At 50.2% G+C, this 27,263-nt stretch overlaps 13 protein-coding genes across 13 annotated transcripts; 8 read left to right on the top strand and 5 right to left on the bottom strand.

Moving 5' to 3' along the window:
• The first annotated feature begins 148 nt into the window (after positions 1-148).
• On the top strand, positions 149-8,642 carry SEN1 (DEAD-box type RNA helicase). The gene is made up of 4 exons (XM_018279955.2): positions 149-613; positions 670-6,547; positions 6,599-6,790; positions 6,840-8,642. The coding sequence occupies exons 1-4, from the start codon at positions 576-578 to the stop codon at positions 6,945-6,947; spliced, it is 6,216 nt and encodes a 2,071-aa protein (XP_018125201.1). The 5' UTR covers positions 149-575; the 3' UTR covers positions 6,948-8,642.
• VE01_10559 (uncharacterized protein) lies at positions 7,301-8,169 on the bottom strand (the record flags this gene model as incomplete). The annotated part of the gene is made up of 2 exons (XM_018279956.1): positions 7,301-7,893; positions 7,977-8,169. The coding sequence occupies 2 exons, from the start codon at positions 8,167-8,169 to the stop codon at positions 7,301-7,303; spliced, it is 786 nt and encodes a 261-aa protein (XP_018125202.1).
• A 278-nt stretch (positions 8,643-8,920) lies between the features above and the next one.
• On the bottom strand, positions 8,921-10,353 carry CHS5 (Chitin biosynthesis protein chs5). The gene is made up of 2 exons (XM_018279957.2): positions 10,210-10,353; positions 8,921-10,130 (listed from the first exon to the last, which is right to left on the bottom strand). The coding sequence occupies exons 1-2, from the start codon at positions 10,279-10,281 to the stop codon at positions 9,009-9,011; spliced, it is 1,194 nt and encodes a 397-aa protein (XP_018125197.1). The 5' UTR covers positions 10,282-10,353; the 3' UTR covers positions 8,921-9,008.
• Positions 10,354-10,415: 62 nt separating this feature from the next.
• On the bottom strand, positions 10,416-11,445 carry VE01_10561 (uncharacterized protein). Its single transcript, XM_018279958.2, has one exon. It carries the CDS (start codon positions 11,156-11,158, stop codon positions 10,565-10,567), a length of 594 nt encoding a protein of 197 aa, XP_018125196.2. The 5' UTR covers positions 11,159-11,445; the 3' UTR covers positions 10,416-10,564.
• Positions 11,446-11,497: 52 nt separating this feature from the next.
• Positions 11,498-12,721, top strand: TIF11 (Translation initiation factor 1A). Its single transcript, XM_018279959.2, has 3 exons — positions 11,498-11,658; positions 11,759-11,837; positions 11,910-12,721. Exons 1-3 carry the CDS (start codon positions 11,638-11,640, stop codon positions 12,281-12,283), a joined length of 474 nt encoding a protein of 157 aa, XP_018125195.1. The 5' UTR covers positions 11,498-11,637; the 3' UTR covers positions 12,284-12,721.
• VE01_10563 (uncharacterized protein) lies at positions 12,597-15,179 on the bottom strand. The gene is made up of 4 exons (XM_018279960.2): positions 15,110-15,179; positions 14,656-14,976; positions 12,869-14,609; positions 12,597-12,815 (listed from the first exon to the last, which is right to left on the bottom strand). The coding sequence occupies exons 2-4, from the start codon at positions 14,863-14,865 to the stop codon at positions 12,787-12,789; spliced, it is 1,980 nt and encodes a 659-aa protein (XP_018125200.1). The 5' UTR covers positions 14,866-14,976; positions 15,110-15,179; the 3' UTR covers positions 12,597-12,786.
• A 123-nt stretch (positions 15,180-15,302) lies between these two features.
• MRS2_1 (magnesium ion transporter) lies at positions 15,303-16,819 on the top strand. Its single transcript, XM_018279961.2, has 4 exons — positions 15,303-15,431; positions 15,503-15,877; positions 15,926-16,375; positions 16,432-16,819. The coding sequence occupies exons 1-4, from the start codon at positions 15,357-15,359 to the stop codon at positions 16,759-16,761; spliced, it is 1,230 nt and encodes a 409-aa protein (XP_018125194.1). The 5' UTR covers positions 15,303-15,356; the 3' UTR covers positions 16,762-16,819.
• A 28-nt stretch (positions 16,820-16,847) lies between these two features.
• Positions 16,848-18,981, top strand: MRS2_2 (magnesium ion transporter). The gene is made up of 3 exons (XM_018279962.2): positions 16,848-17,612; positions 17,672-18,303; positions 18,354-18,981. The coding sequence occupies exons 1-3, from the start codon at positions 17,004-17,006 to the stop codon at positions 18,781-18,783; spliced, it is 1,671 nt and encodes a 556-aa protein (XP_018125193.1). The 5' UTR covers positions 16,848-17,003; the 3' UTR covers positions 18,784-18,981.
• A 672-nt stretch (positions 18,982-19,653) lies between these two features.
• Positions 19,654-19,919, top strand: VE01_10566 (uncharacterized protein; the record flags this gene model as incomplete). The annotated part of the gene is made up of 2 exons (XM_018279963.1): positions 19,654-19,674; positions 19,734-19,919. 2 exons carry the CDS (start codon positions 19,654-19,656, stop codon positions 19,917-19,919), a joined length of 207 nt encoding a protein of 68 aa, XP_018125192.1.
• A 637-nt stretch (positions 19,920-20,556) lies between these two features.
• Positions 20,557-20,817, bottom strand: VE01_10567 (uncharacterized protein; the record flags this gene model as incomplete). Its single annotated transcript, XM_018279964.1, has 2 exons — positions 20,557-20,562; positions 20,620-20,817. The coding sequence occupies 2 exons, from the start codon at positions 20,815-20,817 to the stop codon at positions 20,557-20,559; spliced, it is 204 nt and encodes a 67-aa protein (XP_018125210.1).
• Positions 20,818-21,215: 398 nt separating this feature from the next.
• VE01_10568 (uncharacterized protein) lies at positions 21,216-24,068 on the top strand (the record flags this gene model as incomplete). The annotated part of the gene is made up of 2 exons (XM_018279965.1): positions 21,216-21,269; positions 21,318-24,068. 2 exons carry the CDS (start codon positions 21,216-21,218, stop codon positions 24,066-24,068), a joined length of 2,805 nt encoding a protein of 934 aa, XP_018125191.1.
• A 538-nt stretch (positions 24,069-24,606) lies between these two features.
• Positions 24,607-24,994, top strand: VE01_10569 (uncharacterized protein; the record flags this gene model as incomplete). Its single annotated transcript, XM_018279966.1, has 2 exons — positions 24,607-24,717; positions 24,779-24,994. 2 exons carry the CDS (start codon positions 24,607-24,609, stop codon positions 24,992-24,994), a joined length of 327 nt encoding a protein of 108 aa, XP_018125190.1.
• A 400-nt stretch (positions 24,995-25,394) lies between these two features.
• Positions 25,395-27,138, top strand: VE01_10570 (uncharacterized protein). Its single transcript, XM_018279967.2, has 2 exons — positions 25,395-25,644; positions 25,699-27,138. Exons 1-2 carry the CDS (start codon positions 25,577-25,579, stop codon positions 26,963-26,965), a joined length of 1,335 nt encoding a protein of 444 aa, XP_018125203.1. The 5' UTR covers positions 25,395-25,576; the 3' UTR covers positions 26,966-27,138.
• The last annotated feature ends 125 nt before the right edge of the window (positions 27,139-27,263 follow it).

Here is a 27,263-nt window from a genome sequence, read left to right on the forward strand (position 1 = left end):
GTCCCAGTTGGCTCTTCACCGAAGCCTCTCATATAATATCATCCCGTGACTTCTACCACGCCAAGCACTGGTTCGTGTCAGGGCTTATCTTATCGGCGAACTTTATCGCGACCTCTCCAAATTCCTCGGCGGCCAACTTCGCTGGTCGCGTCAACCTCAGCTCCAAATATATACCCCGTTTCGAAATCTTCAGATTCACAGGGATCCGCCCACCACCGGCGGACCTGCTTAAGATTTCTTTTCTGGGATAATTCCTTTGCTCTTCCACTTCCACTTCCACTTCACGATTCTACTTTGCAGTCTCTTGTGTTTAGCCATTTTCGCCCAATCCAGCTCCACCCACTGCAAGGCCCGGCCGAGTCTTGCTTCCTGCATTTCACAACCACAGCCTTCTCCCGAGCAAACGAACTTAATTGCTATAATCCACTTCATCATCATCTCAGTTGCTATTGCCCCGTTCAAGCTCTTTACTATGATTATTTGAGCAATGATAGTGCTCGAAGTGCCATTCTATCCTTGTTATACCCCAATTCTGCACCTGGCGCCCGTCGCTGGGTTCAGACGTAGGCCTCACCATGGAGGGAATATATGAAGAGCTTCAGGAGCTGCAGGGGTAATTTATTTCGGTTTCACTAGCAGACGTTGAGCAGTTCACTGACATGAAAGTAGGAAGATGGATGAGTTCCCCCCCGAAGCACATTGGTTTTGCCCGAAACTCAACGACGAGGACTATACAAACTACGGCGATCCAGGCAACGATGAGGAAGATGCGTCGTCCGCTACAAAGATCAAGTGCATCGAAGACGGAGAGAAGCGACTGAAAATTACATACCGCTTTTCTATAAAACTCGGGTTTTCTCCCGAACAGGCTGAGGAGGCAGGTTTCGGGGACGCATTCGAGCGTCGTGCAACAGAGCTCTTATCCACCTGCGACCAATGTGTCCGAAACTATCATACCGCGAGGAAGGAATTCTTGGGATACATGTCTGAGGAATTTGCAGAGGAAGTTATGGAGCAGTTGTCTGAGGTTATTAACCAGTTTGACCACTCCCGAATCGACAAAGGCCTTGACAAAGCGGCTGCTCTTTTGAACTCGCTTCCTGTCGCTCAACGTACTATGCGATCACTGGCCACTGATCAGGTTGGTCTTACGGCGCTATATGAGGCGTTATGCTGCCCGTCATATCACAAGTTAATGGAGAAGCTTTTAACTCCGCTCGGCGATGTCCTCCGGCTGGTCCAGACAACGAAAGTGCTTAGGATCAGCGGCATTGTCCCCGCGACCACCCGCTTCCTTTTCGATGCCGACGAACATCGCCGTCAATTTGCCAGCTTGGGCTGGAGGAAAGCACCTCAGGATCTCGACAGGAAAACCTTTGAGTGGGCTGTTCAAGACGCTCTGGTGGAGCAAATTCAGTTCATTTCCGGCCCAGGCCGCTCATTGATAGAAATCCAGCGGTTTTGGGAAGGGCTTGTTCTCATCATCAACAAGCTGGACAGCGACCTTATCACTCATTCCCTGCGCGGGTTGGAGGTATCTCCCGATGTCTACCATCTGGCGTTAGCACACCTCCCCTGTGACTCTGAGGATATTCTATCCAACATTATCCACGCACTCATAATGCTTCTTGGGAAATCCTCGAAGTCCTTCTGGTCGGCATACGGGACTATTTCTTCAACGACCGTTGCAGAACAAGTCTTCAATTCCCCAGCATTCGAACGCCTTCTCTCTGGATCCCACATCAATGACCAAGGTCATGATAAGTATGCCTACGGCGCAACGTCCTGGATTACTCCTTTTGTGGAATCTCTACCAGCCGCGCAGCAATATGATGCGTGCCACAGCATGCTTGTCAGCCTCCTGGGTCGCTATCAAAAGGATCACATCCCAGATTCATCCAAGCTCGTGTGTTGTCGGGCTGGATTGGCAACGATGAATATCGTGTTGACCACATTTACCTCAAAGGAATACACCATCAACACGTCGACGTCATTTATAATGATCAACAATGTCTTAGGACTAGTTGATAAGTTCAAAGACATGATTGTCAACTGTGCCACAGTCGCCGAAGGCACAGAAGGGCACACAGAATTGTCAGAAGCCGGCCTGCAAGTCATTCGATTGGCGCTGTTGCTTGATTGCAGATCTCTCAATGCGGAGTTCCTCGCTTTGGAAAATGGCAAGCCCGTGGACCATGGTTTGAACAGCCACTCGGAGTCGATTTGGAAATCTGTCCTTGACTCATTCCGAGTTAATGATATGAAGATGGCCGATAGCATATTGCGAGGAATCACCCCTTTGATTGGCCTTGAGAAGTTTATGCTGAAGGGCCAACCAGAGGGATTACACAGAGACATGAACCGTTTCAACAGCGCCTTCGGCCAGCTAACAGAGATTGTTGCAAGTGTTTTTGAGCGCATTAGTGACTTTAGTCTCGAAAACCTTCGGCGCCTCTGTGGCAGTATACCAACGGCCAATCCACTGTTTGCCGGCCTCACCTCAGCACATGCACCTACTTACGATGCGGCGGTTGCGTTAATCAAAGCTGTCACTGAGACAGATACCCGAAAGGAGGCTATTTCTGTCCTTCTTGAAAAGTTTATGGACACGCCATTGATGGCGCTGGCATCTGCCGCGAGGAAGATCAATGAGTTCCGAACCTTTGCGGCTGTCCCAAATGTTCTCAAGACGGGACGCGATGTTTTGGGTGGGCTTTGCAACCCTCAAAGCGGTCTCTTGCGCAGCAAATCCTCATTCTCTCTAAAGGAACAAATATCTCTTAGAACCTGGTGGACGGAGCAGTGGCAAGCCATTGTAACGTCGTTTCAGACGGTTGAACAATGGAGCAAATATTATGACACCGATATCTTGGTCAATTTCTGCCGCGACGCTATGGAATATGCAGAAGCTCTCTTCGAAGAATACAACATCGTGGCAAATGTTCTCAGCAACGGCTCTGGAGATACCACGCCAGCTTCAAAAGAAGTCATGTCTCTGGCCACTGCAAGAAAAGTCGTTTTAAAGCAACCTTGTGAGGCAACTACAAGTCTCGTTAAATGGCTTCGGCTGAAGGATCAATATCTTGTCTCTACTGTGGTCAGCCTTATCAGCAAGATCCTTCGTCGTCTCGGAGAATTCGATATGGAGGTTGATGATAGGTCTCTGGAATATATCGACAGGGTGACATTTGACAGAATCAAGACAGTCTTGACTCCACAGCAGAAAGCTGAGCTACGTAAAGCCAAGGAAGAGCATAGTGGCGTCAAATATATCGAGCAGAAGCCCTCCGTTTCCAAGACGCAGGGAAAGATTGATGCCTGGTCGAAATCCGCAAATGGCGTCAAATATGAACCTTCCTCAACGGGGAAACCACTCAGAGGCCAGCAAGGTGTCATCGATGTTGAGCAATGGAAGAGCAAGTCAGGCCTTCCAGACAATTCCATATCAGAAGATGTGCGTTCTTTATCTCGCACGCTGGATCAAGGCAAGGGGACATTGGAGCAAATACGAGCGCGCCAGCAAGCCAAACAAATTGCGGCAGTGAAACCGGTCCCCATGAAACCTAGCATTGTCATCAGGTCTAACGAGAGCATCAAGCAGTCACGACAAAGAGAAAAGGATGAGAAGAAGCTGCGTGACGCGGCAATTATTGCCAAGGCGAAGGCATTAAGGACACCCACTGTTCTAGGGGAAGGCTCCGGACTCAAAAACCTCGGTATCATTGGGAAAGACCATGCGCCCGAGAAGGGAGAGATGATGGTATCCTCAAGTGAAGAATCAGAGGAAGAAGAAGAAGAAGGCGGGAGGACCTTGCTCAAGAAGACGAGAGATGCCTCCAAGAAATCCAGCGATTTGGAGGCAGAGCGACGACGGGCATTGATGAGGAAACAGCAGGAGCCTGTCAAGAAAATGAAAATTAAGCGGACTGAGAAGGATATGCGCGCTCGATTGACGCCAGATATGACTGATCTCCATCTCGACATTCTTAGATGGGACATATTCTGGGACGGCGATGGACCTCCAAATGGTACTGGTTGCGTGAGAATAGCCAACACCTACCAAACTCCGGATAGTTACCGAGGGGTGTTTTATCCGCTCTTAATAGCGGAAGCCTGGCGATCACTGAAAACTGATCGTGATGAAACCAATTCCCAAGCTTTTGACATTGCTGTCGTTACCAGAATGTCAGTGGATAGATTCTACGAAGTCAGTACTACGATGACAATGGCCGACCACCGCGAGGCGAAGATTAGGGAGGGTGACATCGTTTTGCTCTCCAGAGCCAAAGAGCCTCTGAAGAACAAGGAGGCGCCCCATTGCCTGGCCAGGGTATATCGTACCAACCGCAAGAGGGACGTGGTGGAGGTATCCTACCGCCTCAATGGCATAGCCGTCAATAAGCCTGGAGGGCTTGCACTTGCACCCAACACCCAAATCCGCGGGGTGAAGATTACAAGCATAACGTCAATCGAGAGAGAGTACGCCGCTCTGAAGAGCATGGAATACTATGATCTGTGCAACGAAATCCTACAAGCCGAACCATCTCCGCTGATCAACTACCCCGATGCTGCTCTGTCTCCGGTTCAACAGCATTACGGAGTCAATAGAGCTCAGGCGAAGGCCATTTGGTCCGCTACGGAAAACGACGCATTTACACTGATTCAGGGTCCCCCTGGCTCGGGCAAAACGAAAACCATCGTTGCGATGGTAGGCGCCATACTGTCGCCAACCTTGGGCATTGGACCAGGAGTCTCAATCGCACGGCCCTCAGGTGTGCCAGATCCGAAAAAGGATACGATTGCGAAGAAACTATTAGTCTGCGCGCCAAGTAACGCAGCCGTGGACGAGCTAGTTTCTAGGTTGAAGGAAGGCGTGACAGATATGAAAGGCAACCATCACAAGATCAACGTCCTCCGACTTGGACGAAGTGATGCCATCAACTCAAATGTGAGAGACGTGACTCTTGAAGCCCTGACGGATGCCAGAATCGAAAAGGACAATGCAAACGGCAGTGCGGTCGTTCCGGAGCGTCAGAAATTACATCAAGAAGCCGGGCGAATTAAGGAGGAACTTGCCGCCCTCAGGTCCAAACAGGAAGAAGCTCGCACAAAGGGAGAGAAGACGGTGGAACTCAGACTCCAGAGAGATATTGATGGGAAAAAGCGCGACCAGACGAGGATTGGTGCCAAGATCGACGAGGACAAGGATAACGGCAATACGGTTGCTCGAGATAACGAAATTAATCGTCGGCGGATACAGCAAGAGATTCTCAACGGGGCACATGTATTATGCGCGACACTCAGTGGCAGTGGGCATGAGATGTTCAAGAAATTAAGCGTTGAGTTTGAGACAGTCATTATCGACGAAGCCGCTCAATCTATTGAAATGAGTGCCTTGATTCCACTGAAGTACAATTGTACCAAGTGTATATTGGTCGGTGATCCCAAGCAACTCCCCCCCACTGTCCTCTCTACAGTTGCCGCAGAATTTGGTTATGACCAGAGTTTGTTCGAGCGCATGCAAAAGAATCACCCGGACCGGATCCATCTACTGGACACACAGTACCGTATGCATCCGGAGATCAGCTCCTTCCCAAGAGGCGAGTTTTACGACGGAGAACTTGTTGATGGTGCTGGCCTAGACAAGTTAAGACAGAAACCGTGGCACGCAAGCGCCCTGCTTGGCCCTTACCGGTTTTTCGATCTCAAGGGTACCTCGAGTCGCTCGGGGGGCCATTCGATGGTCAATTACGACGAGATCAAGGTTGCCCTGCAGCTATATAAGAGACTTAAGACAGATTATCCTTCTTTCGATATCAAGGGCAAGGTTGGCATTATTACACCATACAAGGGCCAACTTCGCGAGATCCGCTTCGCTTTGCAGCGGGAGTACGGTGACGACATCCTGGATGACATCGATACCAATACGACGGACGCCTTCCAGGGTCGCGAAGCTGAGGTGATCATTTTCTCCTGCGTGCGAACAATGGGTGGTGTTGGTTTCTTGAAAGACGTGAGACGTATGAACGTCGGTTTGACTCGTGCCAAGTCTTCTCTCTGGGTTATTGGAGATTCCAGCACCCTCCAGCGCGATCGAGTCTGGTCGAACATGATTCAAGATGCAAAGAGGCGAGATCGATTTACTTCCGGGGATGTCTTGAGCATGCTGAGAGTGGCATCTGCCAAACAACCCCAGGTCCCCAAGCAGTTAGCCATTGAGGACGTGCAAATGGAAGATGTCGACTCCGGCAAGACCCTTGATGGAAATACAGACAGTCGCCAACCATCACCTCAAGATGTCCCTATGACCGATGCCCCTAATATTGTCGAACGGAAACAAGTCTCGAATGGCAAAGGGGTCAGTAATGCGGCGCCTGTTGGCGAAGGTCCTAGGCTCTATAAACCTGGAGAACCCAGAAATGGGGCCTCAGCAGTGCGTCCAACCGTCAAAGCTGCTCCCAAGGAGAATTTGGTGATTCAGACGAGTCAAACGCCAAAACGTTCAAGAGAACCGTCCCCGACTGGTAGTCCAGGCCCACCAAAGAAGGTAAGCAGATACCACCTTTTTGTTTTCTATTTTGATTGCTAACGACAGTAGGTGCCTACTATATCCAAAGGATTGCCGAGGAGACCAAGTCTAACGCCTATCTTGAATCCTGATAAATATGAGAAAGATGTCCTGAAAGCCAAAGTAGAGCCGAAGTCTGAGGGCGAACCGCGCTCGAAAGTCTCTCCCCCGCCACAGGTAGGAAGACGCAACAGCAATAGTTCATTAGGCGGCGAATCCAATGTACGTATGCAGCTCAAGTCAACTCGCAGGTAACTAACATCATATATAGGGTTCTTCACGTCCAAAGCCACCCTCAGGTCTCCCACCACGACCTAAAATCTTGAAAAGAAGGCCTGCTGCCGACCCATTCCTGCCAGCAAAACCTCGACCACGTTAAACCAATACTGACGGTTGCTCGACATAAACTGGTATTCAAAACATCATTAGGCGTACTAGACATTTTAGCGACCAGCATTCATCGGCGTTCTTCATACATACGACACTACGTTAGGGAGCGTAAATTATAGTTCGGACTCCCGCATCGTTATGGCGAGGGAGTGAAAGGGCCTTCATTTTAATATTGCTGTGAAGGGCAGATTTGCGATTAGTTACTACCTACATGTGTGACACGACCAGTAGCTCGAATTTGGCCAGAGGATTGGAATTGTAGCACATAAGTGTTGCATTCTATATCCGGTAGCCCACGGCATAACCACGACAAAACTATACAATTACCCCTGAACAGATAAACTACGGCTTAACCTCCTCCCCCCTCCAATCCCAGAACTTGCCTCTCCCATTCAAGCCCACGCTACCAGCGACACCAACCAATTTCTCCGCCGCAAGTTCCGGCGAGAACAGTTTGTCTTCCTCCACACGATCCCAATAATCCCTCGATAACTCCGTCTTCACACTACCAGGGTGCTGCGCAATCGAAATCGCATTATCCCCCGACACCCCCTGGAGATACAAATCAAACGACTTCGCCAGACTCGTAACCCCTGCCTTGCTCGCACGATACGAGTACCAACCACCCATAATATTATTAGTCGTACTCCCAACGCTAGCACCCATGGAAGCGTAGACCGCGCGCTCAGGAAGTCCCACCTCTCCCTCGAGGACGGCGTTCTTGCGAGGCAGGAAGTCGCAGAAGTGCTTGAGGATCAGCAGCGGGCCGATGGTGTTGACTTTGAAGCTCTCGAGGGCGTGGTGGGAGTCGATTTGGCCGGGGGATCGCTCGGGGTGCAGGACGCCGGGGATGGCGTAGGCGAGGCGGAGGTGGTGCGTTTCGGGGGGGAACATCTGGCGCGCTTGGTCGGCGGCGGTGGAGATTGTGAATTCGTCTGTGTGGTGGCGGGATACGTTAGAGATGGGCTTCTTGTGAGGGTGGTCGAGGGGATGTCTGGGATGGGGAGGGGGCTGTTACCAACGCAATCGAGCTCCAGTACAGTCAGACGGTCGACATCTACGTTCTTCAGGCCGTCTAGAAGTGAGTTCCGCACATCTTCTGTGTTGCTACGTGAGGTGGCCAGGATGGGAGCCTTCGTAGTCTGCAGGAGGTGCCTTGTGAGCGCGAATCCAATCCCGCGAGAGGCAGGAGAGACGAAACACCATGCCATATTTCTCTGGGGGTTATAAATTGTATAATCTGGCTCTTCAAAATTCGGTCTGGGATAATAGATATCAGGGACTGTGAGGTGTGAAACTATGAAGGGAGGTCTACCCTAGATGGGGGTCTACATGGTGGGCTGAGGTTGGCTTGCTGCTGAACAGCTGATTTCGCACGTCAACGTCAATATGAGAAGTAATGTCGGGTGGTACACATTAGCGTGACCGGAGACCCAACCCACGGTAATCCGATTGCCGCCATCGAGATCTCCCCGCTTCCAAGAAGGCTTAGCGTATGGAGGCAAGCTTAGCGTTAATGGGAATGGATTCATCTTTGGAAATAAACGTATTTGTCTCTTCGCTATTGCTGTGGTGGGTTACCTCGAAGTGTTTAAATAATTAATTTTGAGTTTCACATGTTTAATAAATAGGAAAAAATAAGAATATAAACTGCTTTGGATTTAGACTACGGCGAATATATGTGGATTTATTGGAATAATAAACTAAAAAATATCCATGGTATTAAATAAGCACGATTCTTAGCAATACTTGATCGGCTAGAATATTCTTCGTAAACCTGGGATATTTGATATGTTGATTCCCAAGAATACCGTAGGTTATTCGACTGACCTTATTCTCTTCTTTGACAGAGCAGAGCAGTTCTCAACTCTCCAGTAAGATAGTTTGTACATGCCATCTTCGATAGCACTACAGTATTATAGACTATCATCATCACTCAATACCAGGCTGATATAGGTAAAATACCTTCGCGCATTGGTGCTGAATTGCTTGATATAAACGTACAACTGGTATACCACGCTATTAAATACAAATCTAACTAACCCATCCTCTAAAGAGCAACATCCTGGAAGCTCGCAGCTCCAGGAGTCTTCGCACCCTCCTCCGTATCAGCATCTACCTCCAGGGAAGGGCTTTTGGTAACAGGGTTCTTGTCGACGCTTGGCTCCTTTTCATCCGCAGGTGACGCGGCTGGCCTGAGAGCAACCTTGTGCTGATCATTATCTTCCACCCTAACCTTCTGCTCGTCCAACGCCTCTACTTTCTTATCCTCGGAGTCATCCTCCTCTGACTCCTCATCTCTGTCTTCTTCCTTCTCGTTGTTCGTTTGGCCGGCTTCGGATGCTTCATCACCATTCGCCTGCTCCTTTCTGTTGTTGTTAGGGAGAGCTGGGAGAGGAGCCTCATCCTTCGCCGAAGCAGGCTCAGCTGGCGTGGCTTGCTGTCCAGCCGCAGGCCCCAAATTAGCCATCCTCTGCCTCGGGTCCGCATCGAGATAGTATTGCCTGACACCCACGATCCTGCCGCCCCTTTCGCAGCCCTCTACCCACTCTGGCCTCACAACAGGGATATTCATCTCCACGGCCTTCTCCCAAGTAATGCCTCTGCCCTCCGTAGTCACAAAATGGGTAGTATCGATTCTAACGGTATCCGCGAGCTTACCCCCTATCCGCTCAACAGCAGCGACGAGGCTCTCCCTGAGTTGCGCTGGCAGAATGCCTGGTGTGACGGTGATGCCGCTGAGGTCGGTCATCTTGTGGGTTCTGACCGTGAGTCTGTCGCTCGCGAATGTGCCGGCGGTAGTTCTAAGCACAAGATGGAATGTGTACTCGGTGTCGACAGCAAGGCCGCTTATTTTCGTGCTTTCCATGGTTGTGGGCTGAGGAATGTTGCCTGCCTTCTGGCCATTGCGGAATAGGCTCAGGCTGATAACATCGGCGGTCGCAAGCTGAACTGGGTCCCACTCGAGGACGATGGATGTTTGTGTGGCATTGCGACAGCGCAGGACAGGTGCTGATGGCTCGGACTCGCCAAAGGAGCGGAAGATCGAATCTTGAAGGTGGCTGAATGAGTCTTGAGACTCGCTCTCGGATTCGAAGTTGCGGGCAACGGTGATGTCGACGATGCTACCAGATGAGATGTGTGGAGGTAGTAGGATGGATGGGAACTCGATCTGTTTGTATCATCGACGATGTCAGTTGGGGCACTCCGTAGGACATGACGTTGCCTTTGTGGATTGACTGGATTCTTACAAGGCGTTTGTCCTGTGTCAACAGCACAGCGACCCCGGCATCGACCTTGCCCACAGTCAAAGAGATTAACATCTTGTGTGTGAGATGTCGCAAAGGCGGATTGAACAGGGTGGTGGGAAATGTTTATGACCTCGTGAAGCTTTGGGGCTACGACGACACCTTCAGGGACAAGGACAAGCTTATCTCGGTCTTGGCGCCCTTGAATTGGACTTCCTTGCGCGCGATCATCCACGCTTGTATAAAATTACTTGGTAGTACATTAATTACAACTACTATTTGTACAGTATTCATAGTTTACATGTTTAATATGACCTGCGGCATTGCAGATCCACGTTCTTTGTGCTTTGTTTGGGTATCATTCTATCGTCCTCTTTTTCCCTTTCGGCTTTGCCTTCTTCGTTTGCAGTCGCTCAACCTCAGCAATAATTTTGTCGGCCTGCTCCTCCATCTCTGGCCACTTCGCACGTAGAATCTCAGGGCGCGTAATGAAGTGTAAGCTGCCTACGAGGTTGGGCTTGGGGGCCTCGTCACAATTACCGTCAATCCTGTAGCCATTTGTATCGTACCCCTTCCGCTTCAGCGCATTCACAATTGCCAGTCTTGCCCTGATGTTGACCCACGAACGAACTACACTCCTCGCACTGACTTGTTTGGAAGTCAGGCAGTTCCACCACAGAGGATCAGTGCGAGCTTCCCATTTGCGCTTCGTGATTTCATGCCTAGGATGTGCGGGATTGGTGAGTTGTGTTTTGGAGTTTATTGGTACAATGTGTTCTGGAGACCACATAATTTGTAGTATATCAATCCCTGGGATATTCCTCTTTGACATGCCGGCTGGAGGAAACTTTAATTTGGGTATTGGTGGCGGCATCTTTCGTATACTCGACATGCTGCCTTGTAAATCGCGTGCGATGGCTGAGCTTCTGGATTGGAGCTGTTTGGGCAACATGTCTGGTGGCGGCTTTCTGTCGCATTCAGTGTCATCGATTGGGCTCCGACAGAGGGATCGTAGTTTCGTTCATATCAAGCCCATTTTTGTTTGGTTGGAGTGGCAATCTTTTGTCTTGTCGAGCTTCTATGGCCCAGCTTCTTCGTCTCCGCGTGGTATGGATATAAACGCCAGTCAGTTCCGAAAGGAGGCTATACCAAGCGTGCAATAGGGTGGCGATGAGTGGCTGATGAGTGGCTCACTCCTCGCTTGAGCCAAAGTTCAGAAAGGGACTAGCTGACTCATCCCCCACCTAAACTAAGGATTCACCCCACCAACGATAAGTCATTAGGCGCCCATCGACCACACAACTGTCCCACTTGCAAACTTCATATATAAAGCCTACCCCTCTTGGAGCCCAAGTCCCGGAGTAATAACATCAACTTCCAGATCATCAAATAATCACAAATACGGCATTTTAACCAGAGAAATCTGTCAATATGCCGAAGAATAAGGGAAAAGTAAGTCTCATCCGCAAACAAAAACCACCCCGCTCTTCATTTTCATCGCGGCCCAACGACAACAACTCGTGTGCATATTGCTGACGCCTCTTACCAACAGGGTGGCAAGAACCGTCGTCGTGGAAAGAACGAAAACGACAATGAGAAGCGTGAGCTCACATTCAAGGAGGAGGGTCAAGGTATGTTTCGCCCCCAGCAGTTACAGCCGCCACTGTCGGCCTCGCCACCAGATCATTAACGCCCAACCACAGAATACGCCCAAGTCTTGAAGATGTTGGGTAACGGCCGTCTCGAGGCTCTCTGCTTCGACGGCACGAAGCGCCTCGCACATATCCGTGGCAAGCTTCGCAAGAAGGTCTGGATCAACCAGGGAGACATCATCCTGCTGTCGCTCCGTGACTACCAAGACGAGAAGGGAGACGTTATCCTCAAGTACTCCGCCGACGAGGCCCGTTCTCTGAAGGCCTACGGCGAGCTGCCCGAGAGCGCCAAGATCAACGAGACCGACACCTACGGTCAAGAAGGCGAGGGTGACTGCAACTTCGAGTTCGACGAGGACAGGAGTGACAGCGAGGAGAGCGAGGCCGGCGCCGGCGCAAAGGATATCGAGATCGACGACATCTAGACAAGTCTGGCACGCGCTGCGGCCAAGTGTGTGGTGTGGACTGTCTTCTCTCAAACGATTCTATAATGGAAAACGAACTCGACAGTTTATCTCTTTTGTTACTATTGCCAGATGACCTGGGCGCAGTGGGAGAGACGCTGTGGTCCTCGTCATCCGTGCCCTTCACTTCTGGTGCGACGTAGAGAGGAAACGTTATAAGTGTTGTGGGTTCGCATTGTATGTATGGTTAGCCTTGTGCGGGGGATATCGCGATTAGCGCTGCTCTCCGTGTACTGCATCTTAGCATAGACTACGACGAAACACATGACCCATGCAAACCTGAAGTTTTTGAATTGTGCTTTTAATTAATGTGTCTCTATGCGAATCTCAGCCAGCGCATGTTGTTACGCTCTACCTGAGTCGGGAGGGAGACTGACACCCAAGACGCCAACAAACAAAAGCCCGTTACATTGTGACAATTTCTGATACAACCCCCCACTAACGGACATCTTCCACCAGGGATCTTACCAATCATCTTCTTCAGCTTCGTCGTCTGTTCCTTGTTAGCTGCATGCATTCAGAATAGCCGTAGAAATGAGAACTTACCACTAGCGCTAACTTTCTGCTTCCTTTTGTTGAGTGCCTCTGCCAACGCATCGGCCAGGCCACCACCACCACCACCAGTAGTAGCCGGAGGTAACCCACTTCCAGCCGGGCCAGTGTCAGCAGAGCCAGGTACAGCAGCCGCACTGCGATCGCGCACTTTGCTGCGGTCCACCTTCTTGAGCGCTCCGATACCGCCAGCCTGCTTAATGCCAGACAGGAGGTCACTACGGTCACCAGTAGGCGCTGGCATATTAGGTACTCCGGAGACGTAGCCTGAGTCGCGGTTGGGCATTGGAGGTGGGGGAGGAGGCCCTGGTGCGCCTGAATCGCGGCTGGGCATGGGAGGTGGAGGAGGGGGTCCTGCACCACCAGGTGGCGGCGGAGGCGGCGGCGGCGGTGGTGGAGGGGGGGGAGCTGGAGCTCCTCCAGTTGGGGGTGGTAGAGCGGGCGCCACCGCGCGAGCTGGTTGTTGCGGAGCTGCGTTCGATGGGCGAGCTGGTTGTGGTGGCGGTGTGTTGGAGACAGGTAGTGGAGGGGGTGGTGGAGGACCATTGTCTCTCGATGGTGGTGGTGGTATTGGCCGAGAGGAGGATGGCGGGAGAGGGGGCGGCGAGCCTGGTCCATTGTTGGGTGTCTTGGGGGGTAATGGAGGCGGCAATGCTGCATTTGGAGTGCTTCGAGCTGGGGGAGGTGGAGGCACGGCAGAACGCATTGGCGTAGGTGGTGGCTGAGGTGTACGTTGGCCCATGAACGGTGGTGGTACTCCGAATCTCGATCCAGATTCTCCAGGTTCGAAGTCGTCGTTCGGCGTCTTCGGAGGCCGCGGGGGTGGAGGTGGCGCGGACTGATTGGAAATCGATGTGGCATGTGGTCGACCGGGAGTTGGTCTTGGGTTTGAATTGAGCAGCTTGCCAGCATCCGCAAAAGGAGGAGGAGCAGCATATTTTGGCGGCGGCGGTCCTTTGGGAGGTGATGGCTCGCGCGGCGGAGGGGTAGGCTCTTTTGGGATAGGCTCTGCCTTTGCTCTCCGGCTAGGAGGTGGTGCTGGAGGCGCACCTCGTTGAGCCGGAGGTGGCGGTGGTGATTGGGGAAGCTCATGAATCCGCGGAGCAGCCGCCTGTGGAGGAGGCGGTGGTGGAGGAAGGGCCGTTTTTGCCCGCGGAGGCTCCTGGTAAGCAGGCTCAGGGGCTGCAGCAGATGCAGCTTGCTGCTCTTGAATGTACTCAGCAATGAAGTCTTGGTTGTCTCGAATCTGGTCGTCGGTGATTCCCATATCTCGTAAATCACCTCCCCAAGTTTCTCTCCAGTTGGGATCGAGAGCATCTAATTTAGCATACTCGGATACCTTCGGTGGATTGATACTGACAGAGGAATACGACGGATTGTGTTGCGAGAGCGAAGGTGGGATAAATGTTCGGGGAGATTCAGGGGGAGTTGGCTGGCTGGGCATGGGGGCAGACGGGGCCGACACATGCCTATGGCCACCAAATATACCTCCCAGTATTCCGTGCTTTTGTGGTGCTGGCCCACTGCCTCCAAAAGGGTTTAACTTGGTTGCTTTGCTTGCATGCTTCTCGCGGTCTACCATTTGCTTTAGGAACTTAACGGCCTCCTTTTCTTCAGAAAATGATAAACCGGCCAAGCAACCCTCAATTTCAAAGCTGTGAAAGAAAACACGGTCCTGGTTGTAAGACCAATTCTCATATATCTCCTGATCCCATATGACCCCTCGCACTGAAGGCTGTGGAAAGTTAGCGCCTATATCATAGGGAGGAAGATATGCATACCGAAACATCTACCAACTTCAACCAAAAGGTGTTCCCGATGAGGTCATTTGCTAAAACCACCGCACCCTGTAATCCAGTGTATGTCCATTTTGAGGTGTTTGGGTATGCAATATACAGTCTGACCATAGCAGCAGCTAGAATCTTGTTCTGTGCCTTTGGAACGACACGGCGAATGATCGCCTTCTCCTCGGCTGTGACACCCTCGGGCATCTTGGCTGCTGATGGAAAGCAATCTAAAAGTAACTCTGCCGAGGGCGTGTCATCGAGGAATTGAACTGGGAGATAATGGCGATGTGATTGCTGATGCGATGCCTGGAAGTTCTATTCGTTCAGTCAGTAAGAGGGCGTCAATTGAGAGCCCAAGCTCAGTTACCGCGGGATAGCTATAGCTAAGGCAGATAAGGATATATGTAATCGAATGACTTCAAAAGTGAAGCAGGGGAGATCGACTTACTCAGGGTTGCGCTATCTTGTAGTTGGAGGTGAGGTTGATAGGCGTCCAAACGATGGTATCGGGACCTAACGTACCTACGTTGTGTGGCTTGCCCAAGCCTCATTACACCCATTACAACTCGTCAGCCACAACGCAGCGCCAAGACCCATGAGTCGCAAGGCTGCCAAAAAGCCTTGCCTCAACTTATAGAAATTATCTCCCCACTACACAGCTGTCGCGAACATCGAACAACAAGGAAACAATCCGGATGCTCACCCTGATTAAAGTGCCTGGCAAGAGAAAGCGCAAGCAGCACACTGATAATGCAGATGGCGAGAACAAGGTGAACATCGACATTGCTTCTCTCACATTCTACAAGATATATTGTGAACATCAAAACTAACTTCACCGAAGCTATCTCGGCCCAAGGGAAGGCCACGAAAAGAAACGATTAAGAAAATAAAGGCGTCAGCATCCGCGTTAGACTCTGGCACGGCATCCAGACAATCACCACAAGATAATTTCACGACGAATCGGTCTATGACCTCGCTCGAGAGACTACCCACAGAGCTTCTCGAGAAGATATTCCTTGTGTCGTTGAACTTCAATCTACCGAGATCAAGTCCGATAATAGGCATTAAACTGTCTAATCAGTATATATATACTACGACAACTGTGGCGATATTTGAACCGACATGGAGATACAACTATGGGCTTCTGTACGAAGGGGGAGGAACCGCCTCCGATTCTGTTGATGGGGGAGATATACCGGGAGATCCCGAATTGCAGGTGCGTAGATGAGACCTATTCTTGTTTCCTATGGCTAACATAATATAGAGCTCATTGCTTCGGTGCCAGTGGGCAACGGTGTTCATGATACAACAAGCTGAGAAAGCATGGCTGTTGACCGTACCCCCAAAGCAAGTGAAACAGGAAGTTGAAGGAGTGGCCCAAGCAAGAAGCCATTCGCCGGCTTTTGATTCTGAGCAACTTGTCCATACGGAAACTCGTACTCCCGCGGAAAGGCTTTCTGGCGATTCTGAACCTCATAACTTTGATGAACAATATGCCGAATTTTTACGACTCACACACCCGGAGGCAGCAAGAGAGGAAGGCATGACTACGAGGCCAACATTTCGATGGAAAACACCCCACAAGATCCACCCCCAAACTGAGATACCCGAGAGTCTTTTACGGGGCCCTTGGTCTCCTGATATGGTGATGTACCTGTTCTGGTTGACTCGAGCTGGGGCTACGATCGATTATTCGGCGTCCACCAATGGAGAGGTAAGATTTATCTACACTATTTAATCTAAAGCACGCCTTACTAATATTTTGTCCAGGTAGCACGGCAAGGCCTTGATCAGGCTATACTTGATGGCAATTTGCAAATTTTGTACTTGCTCCATTGTCTTGGGATCGAGACGACTGTACATGAGGACATCTTAGAATCGGCAGTGCGGACTTGTTCTGGCAACAATGCCGTGATGTACCGAGTCTTTCATATCCTCGCAAGCAAGTACCCAGGCGAAAGTTCCTCGTGGGACAAATGGCTCGATGATATCTTAGATTTCGCTGAAAAACTGGGCCAGAACAGAGAGGAGAAACGACAACAGAGGATATGGTGGGAAGGCTTTGTTTCGTTTTTGAACGAGCCAGAGCTAAAACTCTAGAAGAAACGAATTATGTAATAGAATAATAATAAATAATAATAAATAATAAAACTTCAAACCTTCTTGCTATTTGTGAAGTAGTTGGTCCCATTCTTGGCCGCCAAATCAATAAAGTCATGTGACTCGCTGTATTTACCTTGACTAAATCGACGTCGCGAAATATCCGATAAAGATGACAACTGCTGTATCGAATTTCCGCGATAGCAGGAATTGATTCATATTACTGGGTTGTCATATCTGCCATGCGGGCTAGTCTGCCTGTTCCTGTACCTTCGTCGAGTTTATTGAGATTTCTCCAATTCCAATCAGAGGGCCGCTGTTTCTTCAGCGCAAACTCGCAAGGCTTCAACTTCGACCATGGATCACCACCAGGGCCGCAACAGCACACGGCGAAAAGACTAGGAGCGCCAAAGCCGTCGTCTTCACATCTATGGGCGCCCATACCGACACCAGCTACCTGCGAAGCAAGCCTTCTCAACCTCGACTTCCTCATCCCTCGGGTTACGCTGCCACCCGCGATACGACCCAGTATTAACTCCCCTCGACCTCTCGCCAAAGTCATAAGGCGAAGCGCGAAGCATTCAATAGGAGGATATAGATGTGCATCAGAGAGCCACAGTGCCGACTGGCTCAGGCGGGCGTTCGGGAGGAAGGTGAACCGCCGCCGACCTCTCAAGGGAGTGGAAGGCCCATACGGCGATGAAGGGGCTGAAGCTACGGCGTATGCCCTCGGGCGTACAATGTCTGCAAAAGCAGCAAACGAGCAGAAGCTGCGCTGCACTGAGTTCGACGAGAATGGCAATGTTGTCTTAGTTAACGGGGAGTTCAAGAAGAGTGAGCTTATCGCCAAAGTACGTCATCCACCCTGACCTTAAGATACCCTCGGTCAAAGGACTAACAAAATTATTAGTACGGATTATTGCCTAGAGATCTTCGAAAAATCGATTCGTCGCTGTTACCACATATCCTTGTGCGGCCCTCAGCTATCCTAATAAACCTCCTCCACCTCCGCTGCCTTATCAAGGCGAATCGAGTTCTTGTCTTCGACACATACGGCTCAACAGATTCATACACGCAGTCTGTATTCATGTATGATCTTGAAGGAAAGTTACGACAGAAACAGAACTCGCCCTCGGCTGGCGGGCTTCCTTACGAATTCCGTGCCCTCGAGGCAGTCCTCATATCTGTGACTTCAGGGCTTGAGGGGGAGTTCGAAACAGTACGCGGACCAGTTGTGCGCGTGCTGCGGGAATTAGAAGAGGATATCGACCGCGATAAGCTACGACACTTGCTTATTTATTCTAAGAAACTGGGTACCTTCGAACAGAAAGCTAAGCTTGTCAGAGACGCCATCGACGAGTTGCTTGAAGCCGACGATGATCTGGCTTCCATGTACTTGACTGAAAAGACGCATGATCTACTCAGAGGAGAGGATGACCATACGGAAGTTGAAATGCTACTCGAGTCTTACCACAAGGTGTGCGATGAGATTGTACAGGCGTCTGGCAATTTAGTCTCCAATATCAGAAACACCGAAGAGATGTGAGTAATATACCACTTCCTTTCAATAACAAACCCCTAACAATAAATAGAGTCAAGGCAATTCTCGATGCCAATCGGAACGCGCTCATGCTTCTCGACCTGAAATTCTCCATCGGCACACTCGGTATCGGTTCAGGGGCCTTTATAGCGGCATTATACGGCATGAACTTGAAGAATTTCATCGAAGAATCCAACTTTGGGTTCCTCGGAATCTCTGGCTTTTCAGCCGTATTCGCTGCTATTGTCTGTGGCTACGGACTAACGAAGTTGAGAAAGGTGCAGAGAGTAAGTATGTGGGGTGAGGCCGGCAAGAGAGGCGCAAGGGGCAGCTGGAGAGCAATCGATGAGGAAACTGGGGCTGGCTTACTGGAGCGAAGCAGGCGCGCAAGGCTCTTGAAGGAAGATAAAGGGGGCTCTCTGCGGGAGGTTGTCGGAAATGTGAAACCTTTACCGCCTACAGTCATATTGAAGACTACATAGGCATAGATACAGGGGGGTGGCGCTAAAGTTGTTACTATGTATAAACAGCTCTGCAGGCGTTTTGTTAGAGCGGGGAATCTTCTCTGTTTGGATATGTTCACGCGCAGTTACGGCGCGTTTGGGGCCTTCGAATACCACCACTCTTGTAAACCATACCATATTAGTTATATCACCTTGGAAATGTAAGATGATAACCAGACTTTGATTGTCTCGTCACTGACTGTCATCATATCCATATACGGCAATCATATACTGATCAACCAGAGATATATATTTGTTTTATTGGCAGGCATTTTCGGAAATAACTGCCGATACAATACGTCTTTACCCAATCCATGGGTTTCTTCTATCAAAAAGTTTGGACAGACACGAAATGACATCACGCTTGTCAATTTGAGCCACTCACCAGCCACTTCGCGAGTAAGGCAGGACACCCCTGTACTAAGTCAGGGTCTCTGCCCGAAAGAAACGACGTCACACTCTACTCCAGTTATTTCTAGATTGTGCCAAACGCCACACTTTACCAAAATTGTCTGTGGGTCATCCAAATAAAATGCCACAATTTTACTACATTGACGTCATTGAAGTGGGATGCGCACACCGAAGAAGGAGTAATCTTGATTATCACTTTACCACGTTTCTCCAGACAGGTTCACATAGGGTACGATATCCACAGAGTGCCTGGGATGCATTCAAATCAGGAAAGTATTTAAGTGGAGGGTCGCCACTGTCGAAATTTTTGGATTTTCTCTTTCCATATCAACATCTCAAGTCTTATAAGTAAACGAACAACAGTTCAGCCTCAAAACATTCAAACACACAAACAAATCAATACCAACCTCCAACAAACAACCAAACAAATCATACAAAATGGGTGCCGTCGTATCTTGCGTAAGTCAAATTCACACCTTTCAATTTTATAAATTTTAGATTTCTAACATATTTAATAGATCACCGGAATGTTCCGCGCTATTGGCGCCGGTCTCATGGCCATCGTTAACGGAATCGGAGCCATCCTCCAAGGCATCATCGGTGCCATCGTCGCATTCTTCGACGTCCTGATCTCATGCCTCACATGCGGACGCGGTGGTGGCAGGAGAAAGAGGAGCCACGGACGACACACAAGCACGATATAGGTCGTGAAGACAAGACAACGAGCGTGAACTTTTGAAGTAACATGAGCGCCACCATGGACCAGCAATATCAATCAGTGGTGGCGGAGAGCGTTGAGAAGCAAGACTTAATACCAACTCAAAGTGCAAGGAGCGGAGGATGCGGAGTCAAGGACAGGAATTCAATTAGTATCTGCGGCATTGTTTCAGATACCCGGCTTGTAGCTGCGGCTCGGTCATTAGTATAGATATCACGGCATAGAAATGAACTTTTTTATCTGCTATATATTATTATGATAACTGTAAACTGTGAGAGCGTCTATTTACGATTTAGGTTATCAACTGAGACATTCTGAGACGTGGGGCTGTGGACCCAAACTAAGGACAAGCTTCGTATGTCATACATATTCTACTGTGGCTGGCTGATACCTTAAATATGCGAAGTCATTCACAGTACACAAGTAGTTTCAATAGAAAATGGGCAAAAGTTGGTTTGATTCGATGTTACAAGCTATAGAGTAATCCAAGCCTGTCCATTCCATCCCTCCGTCGAATGCGTCCCCATACTCGCCCTTACAGCTATTATAACATTTTCATTGCCGTCCGAAGTCGTGAATTAGGCCTTTCCCGGCCCTTCCAAGAATGAATCGAAGCTACCACTTTATTTCTTGTTCAGCTCAGCGGCTCTCTTCGCTCTGTCCTCCTTCGTCCCCTCTTGCTGGACCTGGAAGTCTTTTGGGATAGCCGGGCCTGGGTTTGCTTGGTGATGTCTGATCTGAACCGGATCTCCCTTTGGCTCGGAGTCGTTGTGGACTGGGTGGCTGCTCGCTGTCGAGTCTGTCTTGGAGCTAGGATCTTTGGCAATCTGCTCGGTGATGGAACCGCCGGGGTTGTTATCATATTTGTTTGTTCCGGCAGGCATGATGGATGAGTGCTTTTTTAGTGTTGACAGGTTGGTTGATGACTTTTTAGTGGAAGATTTGAAATCAAATGGAGGCTGTAGTAGTAGTAGATGATTTAGAGAAGTCGTAAATAACAAACCTGAACTCCATCGCTGACGTTCTTATATACCCTTTGAGTACCTGTGTAACAAGGGTGATGACGTCGTCATCCACGCCTCAAACTTGCGTGTCGTAGATTGAACAACGCGCTAAAGTGATAACACGTGACCACGGGATTATCACCGAGCTGTGACGCGAGGGCCAATGCTCAACTGAAAGAACCCCCGCGATTTCTGCCTAAGGAGTTGAATACCTGAGTTTCCAAGGAGGAATGCTTGACTACCTGCGGATAAGTAGAAGCCCACAATGAGCTTCGAATATGCCCTCCGAAAGCGATGACCAACCACAGCCGGTGAAGCTATCACTGCCACTGGTATGTGTGATAGCCCAGCTTACCTTTGCGCCGCTGACCATTATCTAGGAGTACCAGCAGGAGATCTTTAACGAACTCCGCACCGAAGATGAGCTCCTCATTCTGGCTCGGGGTTGCGGCCTTTTACGGATCGTGACGAATCTCCTACACTCTTACGACGCAGCTGGGAATAACCTCATACTTATCGTCGGGGCAGAAGATCGCGAAAATGGGTGGATTGGAGAGGCCCTGGCTGAACATGCAGCTATAAGCGGCTCCTCGAAAGCTCGAGGCCTTAGCGTCGTAAATACAGACCTTATGAGCGTCGGCACCAGAGAGAGGATGTATGCGAACGGTGGCATATTCAGTATCACATCCCGGATCCTTGTGGTGGATTTATTGACGAGCTTGTTGGCGCCGGACACTATTACGGGCATCATCGTGCTCCATGCCGATCGTGTTGTTGCGACATCTACGGAGGCTTTCATTCTTCGAATATACAGGCAACAGAACAAAGATGGGTTCCTCAAGGCATTCTCCGACAACCCAGAGGCGTTCACCGTGGGCTTTGCTCCCCTTGCAACAATGATGAGAAACCTATTCCTTAGGAAGGCCTCGTTTTGGCCCCGTTATCAAGCCACAATACAAAGGTCACTTCAAGGCAAAAAGAAAGCAGAAGTTATCGAATTGGAAGTACCGATGACGGACGCCATGCGAGATATCCAAAACGCTATCATGGAATGTGTTGAAGCCAGCATTGGGGAGCTCAAGAAAGGAAATTCAGGGCTTGCAATGGAAGACTGGAATGTTGACCGGGCAATTCACAAGGCTTTCGATGCGATGGTCAGACGGCAGCTCGATCCAGTGTGGCACCGTGTCAGTAGGAAGACAAAACAGATAGTCAGCGATTTGACTGTACTCCGTGGACTGTTAGATGCCTTACTAACCTATGATGCTGTCTCATTTCTTCGTTATTTGGATACAGTTGTGGCTGTGCACTCGCCGCCTCCCGGCTCTACAAGACAAAATGTATCACCTTGGCTTTTCTTAGATGCAGCCCATACGATATTTGACACGGCCAAGCGACGAGTCTACACCGGCAAGTTAGATGGCAAAAGTTCCGCAAATGGAAATCTGGAGGGATCCCTTCGTCCCGTTTTAGAGGAACAGCCGAAATGGGGACAACTGGCTGAAACATTGGAAGAAATCGATCGGGACTTGTATTTCAATCCACAGATCCGGGATGACTCCAATGGCACCATTTTGATCATGTGCGCGGATACAGCAACATCCCGCCAGATAAAGGAGTACCTGCAGAGTATGCACGTTCCGACTGAGGACCAGGCCGAAGATGATGATTCAGAACCAAGGCCATCAGCGGCACATATGATGCGGAGTAAGCTAAGAGACTATCTCAGGTGGAAACCGGAATTTGCAAAAATAAGCTCGTCTCTATTTGGGGAGAACCAAAAATCCTTAAGTGAAGCTGGCGGCGGAAGAGGAGGGCCAAGCAGTTTCCGAGGAAAACCACCGCCAAACAAGAGAAGGCGAATTAGAGGAGGCGGAAGTAATATATCTACCTCTCATCGCGGGGCGGAAGGAAATGTTCAAATAGGAGAGGACAAGCCTTCTGAAGTCGCAACATTGCTGTCGGAAATCCGTCCAACAGATGCCGAGTCGATGCAAAAGGCCGAACCTGTCGTGGATCCCCTGGATGTCACGGAGGACTTCTTTGAGCTATTTGATATGGACGAGCTGATTGTTGTTCATGCATATGATGGCGACATGGACGAGCACCTGTTGGAAGAAGTCAAACCTCGATATATCATCATGTACGAGCCCGAACCAACATTCATCCGCCGCGTCGAGGTCTACCGCAGTTCACACAACGACCGCAATGTTAGATCATATTACATGTGTTACGGCGGGTCCGTCGAGGAGCAGCGATTCCTGTCCGCGATCCGCAGAGAAAAAGATGCCTTCACACGGCTTATTAAGGAGAAGGCTAATATGTCGATTGTTATGACGGTCGATGCCCATGGGATTGAAGATCAGGAGGACGTATTTCTTCGGACTATCAACACTCGTATTGCGGGTGGTGGACGACTCGCCGCCACAGCCACACCGCCGCGAGTTGTCGTCGATGTCCGCGAAGTCCGGTCTTCTCTGCCTTCGCTCCTCCACGGCCGAAATATGGTCATTGTGCCCTGCATGCTCACCGTCGGTGACTACATTCTATCACCGGATATATGTGTTGAGCGCAAGAGCATCAAAGATTTGATCTCCTCGTTTAAAGACGGGCGCCTTTACACCCAAGCGGAAACGATGCTCCAGCACTACAAATCGCCTATGCTGCTCATTGAATTCGACCATAATAAGTCCTTCATGCTCGAGCCCTTTGGTGATGTCCAAGGCTCAGCCCTGGCAGCCAATTCGTCGTCGGATCTCCAGTCCAAAATCGTTCTTCTCACCCTCGCCTTTCCGCGACTGCGCATCATCTGGTCCAGCAGTCCCTACCAGACGGCCGAGATCTTCGAGAGCTTGAAGACGCAGCAGGCGGAGCCGGACCCGATTGCTGCTGTTAGGGTGGGATTGGATAAGGATATGAACGCCGAGGACCAGGTTTTCAATCGCGAGCCGCAGGACATGTTGAGGGTGGTGCCCGGGGTCACGAGTAAGAATCTGAAGAATCTGGTGCTGAAGGCGGGGAGTATTATTGAAGTGTCTAATATGAGTGAAGCACAGCTGGCACCTATGGTGGGGAAGGAGGCGGGGAAGAAGATTCATAGGTTTTTCAACACGAATGTGTTGGATGGTTAGATAATGGTTTAGATTCGAATCTATCATATGGACCCCGATGCCGCAACCCCAAAATATACATCAAAAATATAGCTTTTAAAACGTATGCCAAATTTGACATAGTACGTAGTTCTTAAAGCCTTGCTTTTGTGTCAAAACCAGAAGTTAACAATTCACATGACCCGGATTTTGGAGATAATCTATATGCCTTGTCTAGCCGGGCGAAGTTGGAGAATAAACGCGCGGAACAGCTCCGCGAGAGCATTTGGGGTAAGCTACAACTCAAAAGAGCCATATTATAGGATAATTCAGACATGGAGAAAGACGTCTGATGTGAGACAGCCGTTAGAGCCATACAAGAGCCAGCTATCCTGCCTTCGGCGTTAGAAACGTGCCTAGTTTCTCCGTTCCCCTCGTTGCTGAATAATTCTACGAACCCCTCTTCCAGCCGCCAGGATAGTCATTCATTCACTTGAATTGAATACCTTCACACAGATTATTACTTATACTTCTTATTATACCCCTTTGTCGTTAAACAGCAAAATCAACTCATATCACAATGTCTACCGCCAAGCCCATACGCCGCGTCACCCTCTTCAAGATCCCCACGGAAGAGGGTCAAGAGCAGCTCCTTGCGAAATACCGCGACATGCCTCAAAAAGCACTCAAGGTATTTCCACCCAACTCCCTATCCCACTTACATCGAATCCAAGAGCTAACGGGGCCCTCAGGACGGCGCACCATACATCCTCGACATCCAAGCCGGCAAGACGTTCCCCGACCAGCGGGCTCAGGGCTTCACTCTGGTCGCTTCAACGGTCTTCAAGAACAAGGAGGATATGTTGTTCTACGACAATGAGTGCGCAGGGCACGCGGATCTCAAGAAGGTGGCTATGGCTGTACACCAGGGCGTCATGATGGTGTATTTCGAGAGCATCTTTGATTAGAGGGAGTGGGAGTGTGCAAAGTGAAGGCCGATGGACGGAGTAGTTGCGGAATAGGACCTCAGTCAGGAACGGGGTTAGTGTAGATATGTCTGCAGAGCACAGATTACAATTGATGATTTCCCCATATTCTGTATCCGTGTATTTTTATTTCAGGATTTATCATGATTGCTAAATGAATAGCCGTGGAAAGTGAGTTTCCGGCAGTGGATACAACCCCATAGTTTGCCCTGTGGAAGTTGGGGATGTATCTTGTACCCCGCACCCGCCGCATGCGGAATTACAATGGCCATTCCGCGCTTTTCCGCCATCCCGTCATCGAATGGCTATGCCGCGCTAACCCCGCGACCCTCCCGAGCTCCAAGCCAAGGATCCATTGATGGAGAAGGCTATAGTATGATAACAGTAATATTTCCCCTCAGATAACTTGTACCTTCTTCAAAATCAATTATTCAAGTAATAATCACATTGCCTGGCGATACGAATTTCAGATTTTGAAGAGAGCCTTGCTGCAACAAACACAAATTGAGTTGGAGCGATATAACAAGCTGTTTGACAGTGCAGATCTCCCGCCAGGCCTTCAATATGCCGGTCACTGCATTTAAGGATGAGGAAAAGTACTCATATCAGAATGGATTTGGTTCATACCATGAGTAAGGATTCGTCTTATTATGGAATCGAACCCAAATGAACTAACTGGATTGCAGATCAGAAGCCATCGAAGGAGCATTGCCCATAGCTGCGAACTCACCACAAAAGCCGCCGTACGGCCTCTACGCAGAGAAGCTTTCCGGCACAGCTTTCACAGCTCCCCGTCACGAAAATCTGCAGTCATGGCTATACCGAATCCTCCCCGCCGCCTCACACAGCGACTTTGCCGCATACAAAGGTGCAATTGAGACCACATCCCAATCCCCACTTCACCAAATCCCCAACCAGCTCCGTTGGAACCCTTTCGACATGGACGAGACAAAAGATTGGGTACACTCTCTCAAGCACCTCGGCGGCGCCGGTTCCCCAGCCATGAAATCCGGTCTGGGTATCCTCATCTTCGCCGCCGGCAAGGACATGGGCAACGAAGCATTCTACTCCGCCGACGGCGACTTCCTCATCGTCCTCCAGCACGGAGTCCTCGACATCCAAACCGAACTTGGCCGCATCCTCGCCCGCCCCAACGAAATCGTCGTGATTCCCCGCGGCGTCCGATACCGCGTCACCCTCCCCGCCGGCCCCGTCCGCGGTTATATCCTCGAGCTATACCAGGGCCACTTCCAGCTCCCCGAGCTCGGTCCCATCGGATCTAACGGCCTTGCGAATGCGCGCGACTTCCAAGCCCCCGTCGCTGATTTCCAAGAGGATACCTCCAGCGCCTGGACCATCTACTCCAAGTTTGACGGAAACCTCTTCACTGCCTCCCAGAACCACACACCCTTCGACATCGTCGCCTGGCACGGAACCTACTACCCCTACAAGTACGACCTCGGGCGCTTCAACACCATCGGCAGCACCAGCTTCGACCACCCCGACCCGAGCATTTTCACCGTGCTTACCGGCCCATCCGACCACGTCGGCACCGCCATCGCTGATTTCGTCATCTTCCCCCCTCGCTGGCTCGTGCAGGAAGACACTTTCCGCCCGCCCTGGTTCCACCGCAACACCATGTCCGAGTTCATGGGTCTGATCACAGGAGACTACGATGCCAAAGAGGGAGGTGGGTTTAGGCCCGCGGGCGCAAGTCTGCATAATGTGATGAGTGCGCATGGGCCTGATGCGGCGACGCATGAGAAGGCGAGCGGGGCGGCGCTGGCGCCGATGAAGGTGGGAGAGGGGAGCATGGCGTTTATGTTTGAGAGTAGTCTGATGATTGGGGTATCGGAGTGGGGGCTGAGGGAGTGTGAGAAGGTGCAGCCGGATTATAATGAGAAGTCATGGGAGGCACTGAAGGTGAATTTCAAGAGGCCGGAGGGGAAGTAGGGGGTGTGTTCGTAGGTATCCTCAATATTTGGATTTTTAGTGTTAGCTATTGTAAAGAATGAATATTCATTATTCTCATGCATAGCTGGAGTACAGTTTTCGGTGTTAGCATGGGCTTGCTTCGTCTTCCGCTTTACAGAAGCGGTGACTTCTTATCTTCGACAAAAAAATACAACATATAGAACGATTTCCTTTCTACGCCCTGTGTATCATCATGCGTATATGTCTCGTAATCACATAAACCAAGCCCTCTTCGTCACTGTCGCTTAGAAACCTTTATATATGTTCCGGCCCAACC

This window comes from Pseudogymnoascus verrucosus, assembly GCF_001662655.1.
Source record: "Pseudogymnoascus verrucosus strain UAMH 10579 unplaced genomic scaffold scaffold_85, whole genome shotgun sequence".
Classification (NCBI taxonomy): Eukaryota; Fungi; Ascomycota; class Leotiomycetes; order Thelebolales; family Thelebolaceae; genus Pseudogymnoascus; species Pseudogymnoascus verrucosus.

Bases quoted from the DNA above. Each gene is read 5' to 3' on its own strand.
- VE01_10561 (XM_018279958.2), bottom strand. From the start codon at position 11,158: ATGTTGCCCAAACAGCTCCAATCCAGAAGCTCAGCCATCGCACGCGAT.
- TIF11 (XM_018279959.2), top strand. From the start codon at position 11,638: ATGCCGAAGAATAAGGGAAAA. The intron at 11,659-11,758 runs GTAAGTCTCATC...TCTTACCAACAG, and splicing joins TGCCGAAGAATAAGGGAAAA to GGTGGCAAGAACCGTCGTCG. The intron at 11,838-11,909 runs GTATGTTTCGCC...GCCCAACCACAG, and splicing joins ATTCAAGGAGGAGGGTCAAG to AATACGCCCAAGTCTTGAAG.
- CHS5 (XM_018279957.2), bottom strand. From the start codon at position 10,281: ATGTTAATCTCTTTGACTGTGGGCAAGGTCGATGCCGGGGTCGCTGTG. The intron at 10,131-10,209 runs GTAAGAATCCAG...TGATACAAACAG, and splicing joins TGACACAGGACAAACGCCTT to ATCGAGTTCCCATCCATCCT.
- MRS2_1 (XM_018279961.2), top strand. From the start codon at position 15,357: ATGCTCACCCTGATTAAAGTGCCTGGCAAGAGAAAGCGCAAGCAGCAC. The intron at 15,878-15,925 runs GTGCGTAGATGA...AACATAATATAG, and splicing joins CGGGAGATCCCGAATTGCAG to AGCTCATTGCTTCGGTGCCA. The intron at 16,376-16,431 runs GTAAGATTTATC...TATTTTGTCCAG, and splicing joins CGGCGTCCACCAATGGAGAG to GTAGCACGGCAAGGCCTTGA.
- VE01_10563 (XM_018279960.2), bottom strand. From the start codon at position 14,865: ATGCCCGAGGGTGTCACAGCCGAGGAGAAGGCGATCATTCGCCGTGTC. The intron at 14,610-14,655 runs GTATGCATATCT...AACTTTCCACAG, and splicing joins TGAAGTTGGTAGATGTTTCG to CCTTCAGTGCGAGGGGTCAT. The intron at 12,816-12,868 runs GTAAGTTCTCAT...AACAAGGAACAG, and splicing joins GCAGAAAGTTAGCGCTAGTG to ACGACGAAGCTGAAGAAGAT.
- VE01_10570 (XM_018279967.2), top strand. From the start codon at position 25,577: ATGCCGGTCACTGCATTTAAGGATGAGGAAAAGTACTCATATCAGAAT. The intron at 25,645-25,698 runs GTAAGGATTCGT...ACTGGATTGCAG, and splicing joins GGATTTGGTTCATACCATGA to ATCAGAAGCCATCGAAGGAG.
- MRS2_2 (XM_018279962.2), top strand. From the start codon at position 17,004: ATGCGGGCTAGTCTGCCTGTTCCTGTACCTTCGTCGAGTTTATTGAGA. The intron at 17,613-17,671 runs GTACGTCATCCA...CAAAATTATTAG, and splicing joins AGAGTGAGCTTATCGCCAAA to TACGGATTATTGCCTAGAGA. The intron at 18,304-18,353 runs GTGAGTAATATA...AACAATAAATAG, and splicing joins ATCAGAAACACCGAAGAGAT to AGTCAAGGCAATTCTCGATG.
- SEN1 (XM_018279955.2), top strand. From the start codon at position 576: ATGGAGGGAATATATGAAGAGCTTCAGGAGCTGCAGGG. The intron at 6,548-6,598 runs GTAAGCAGATAC...TAACGACAGTAG, and splicing joins GTCCAGGCCCACCAAAGAAG to GTGCCTACTATATCCAAAGG. The intron at 6,791-6,839 runs GTACGTATGCAG...CATCATATATAG, and splicing joins CATTAGGCGGCGAATCCAAT to GGTTCTTCACGTCCAAAGCC.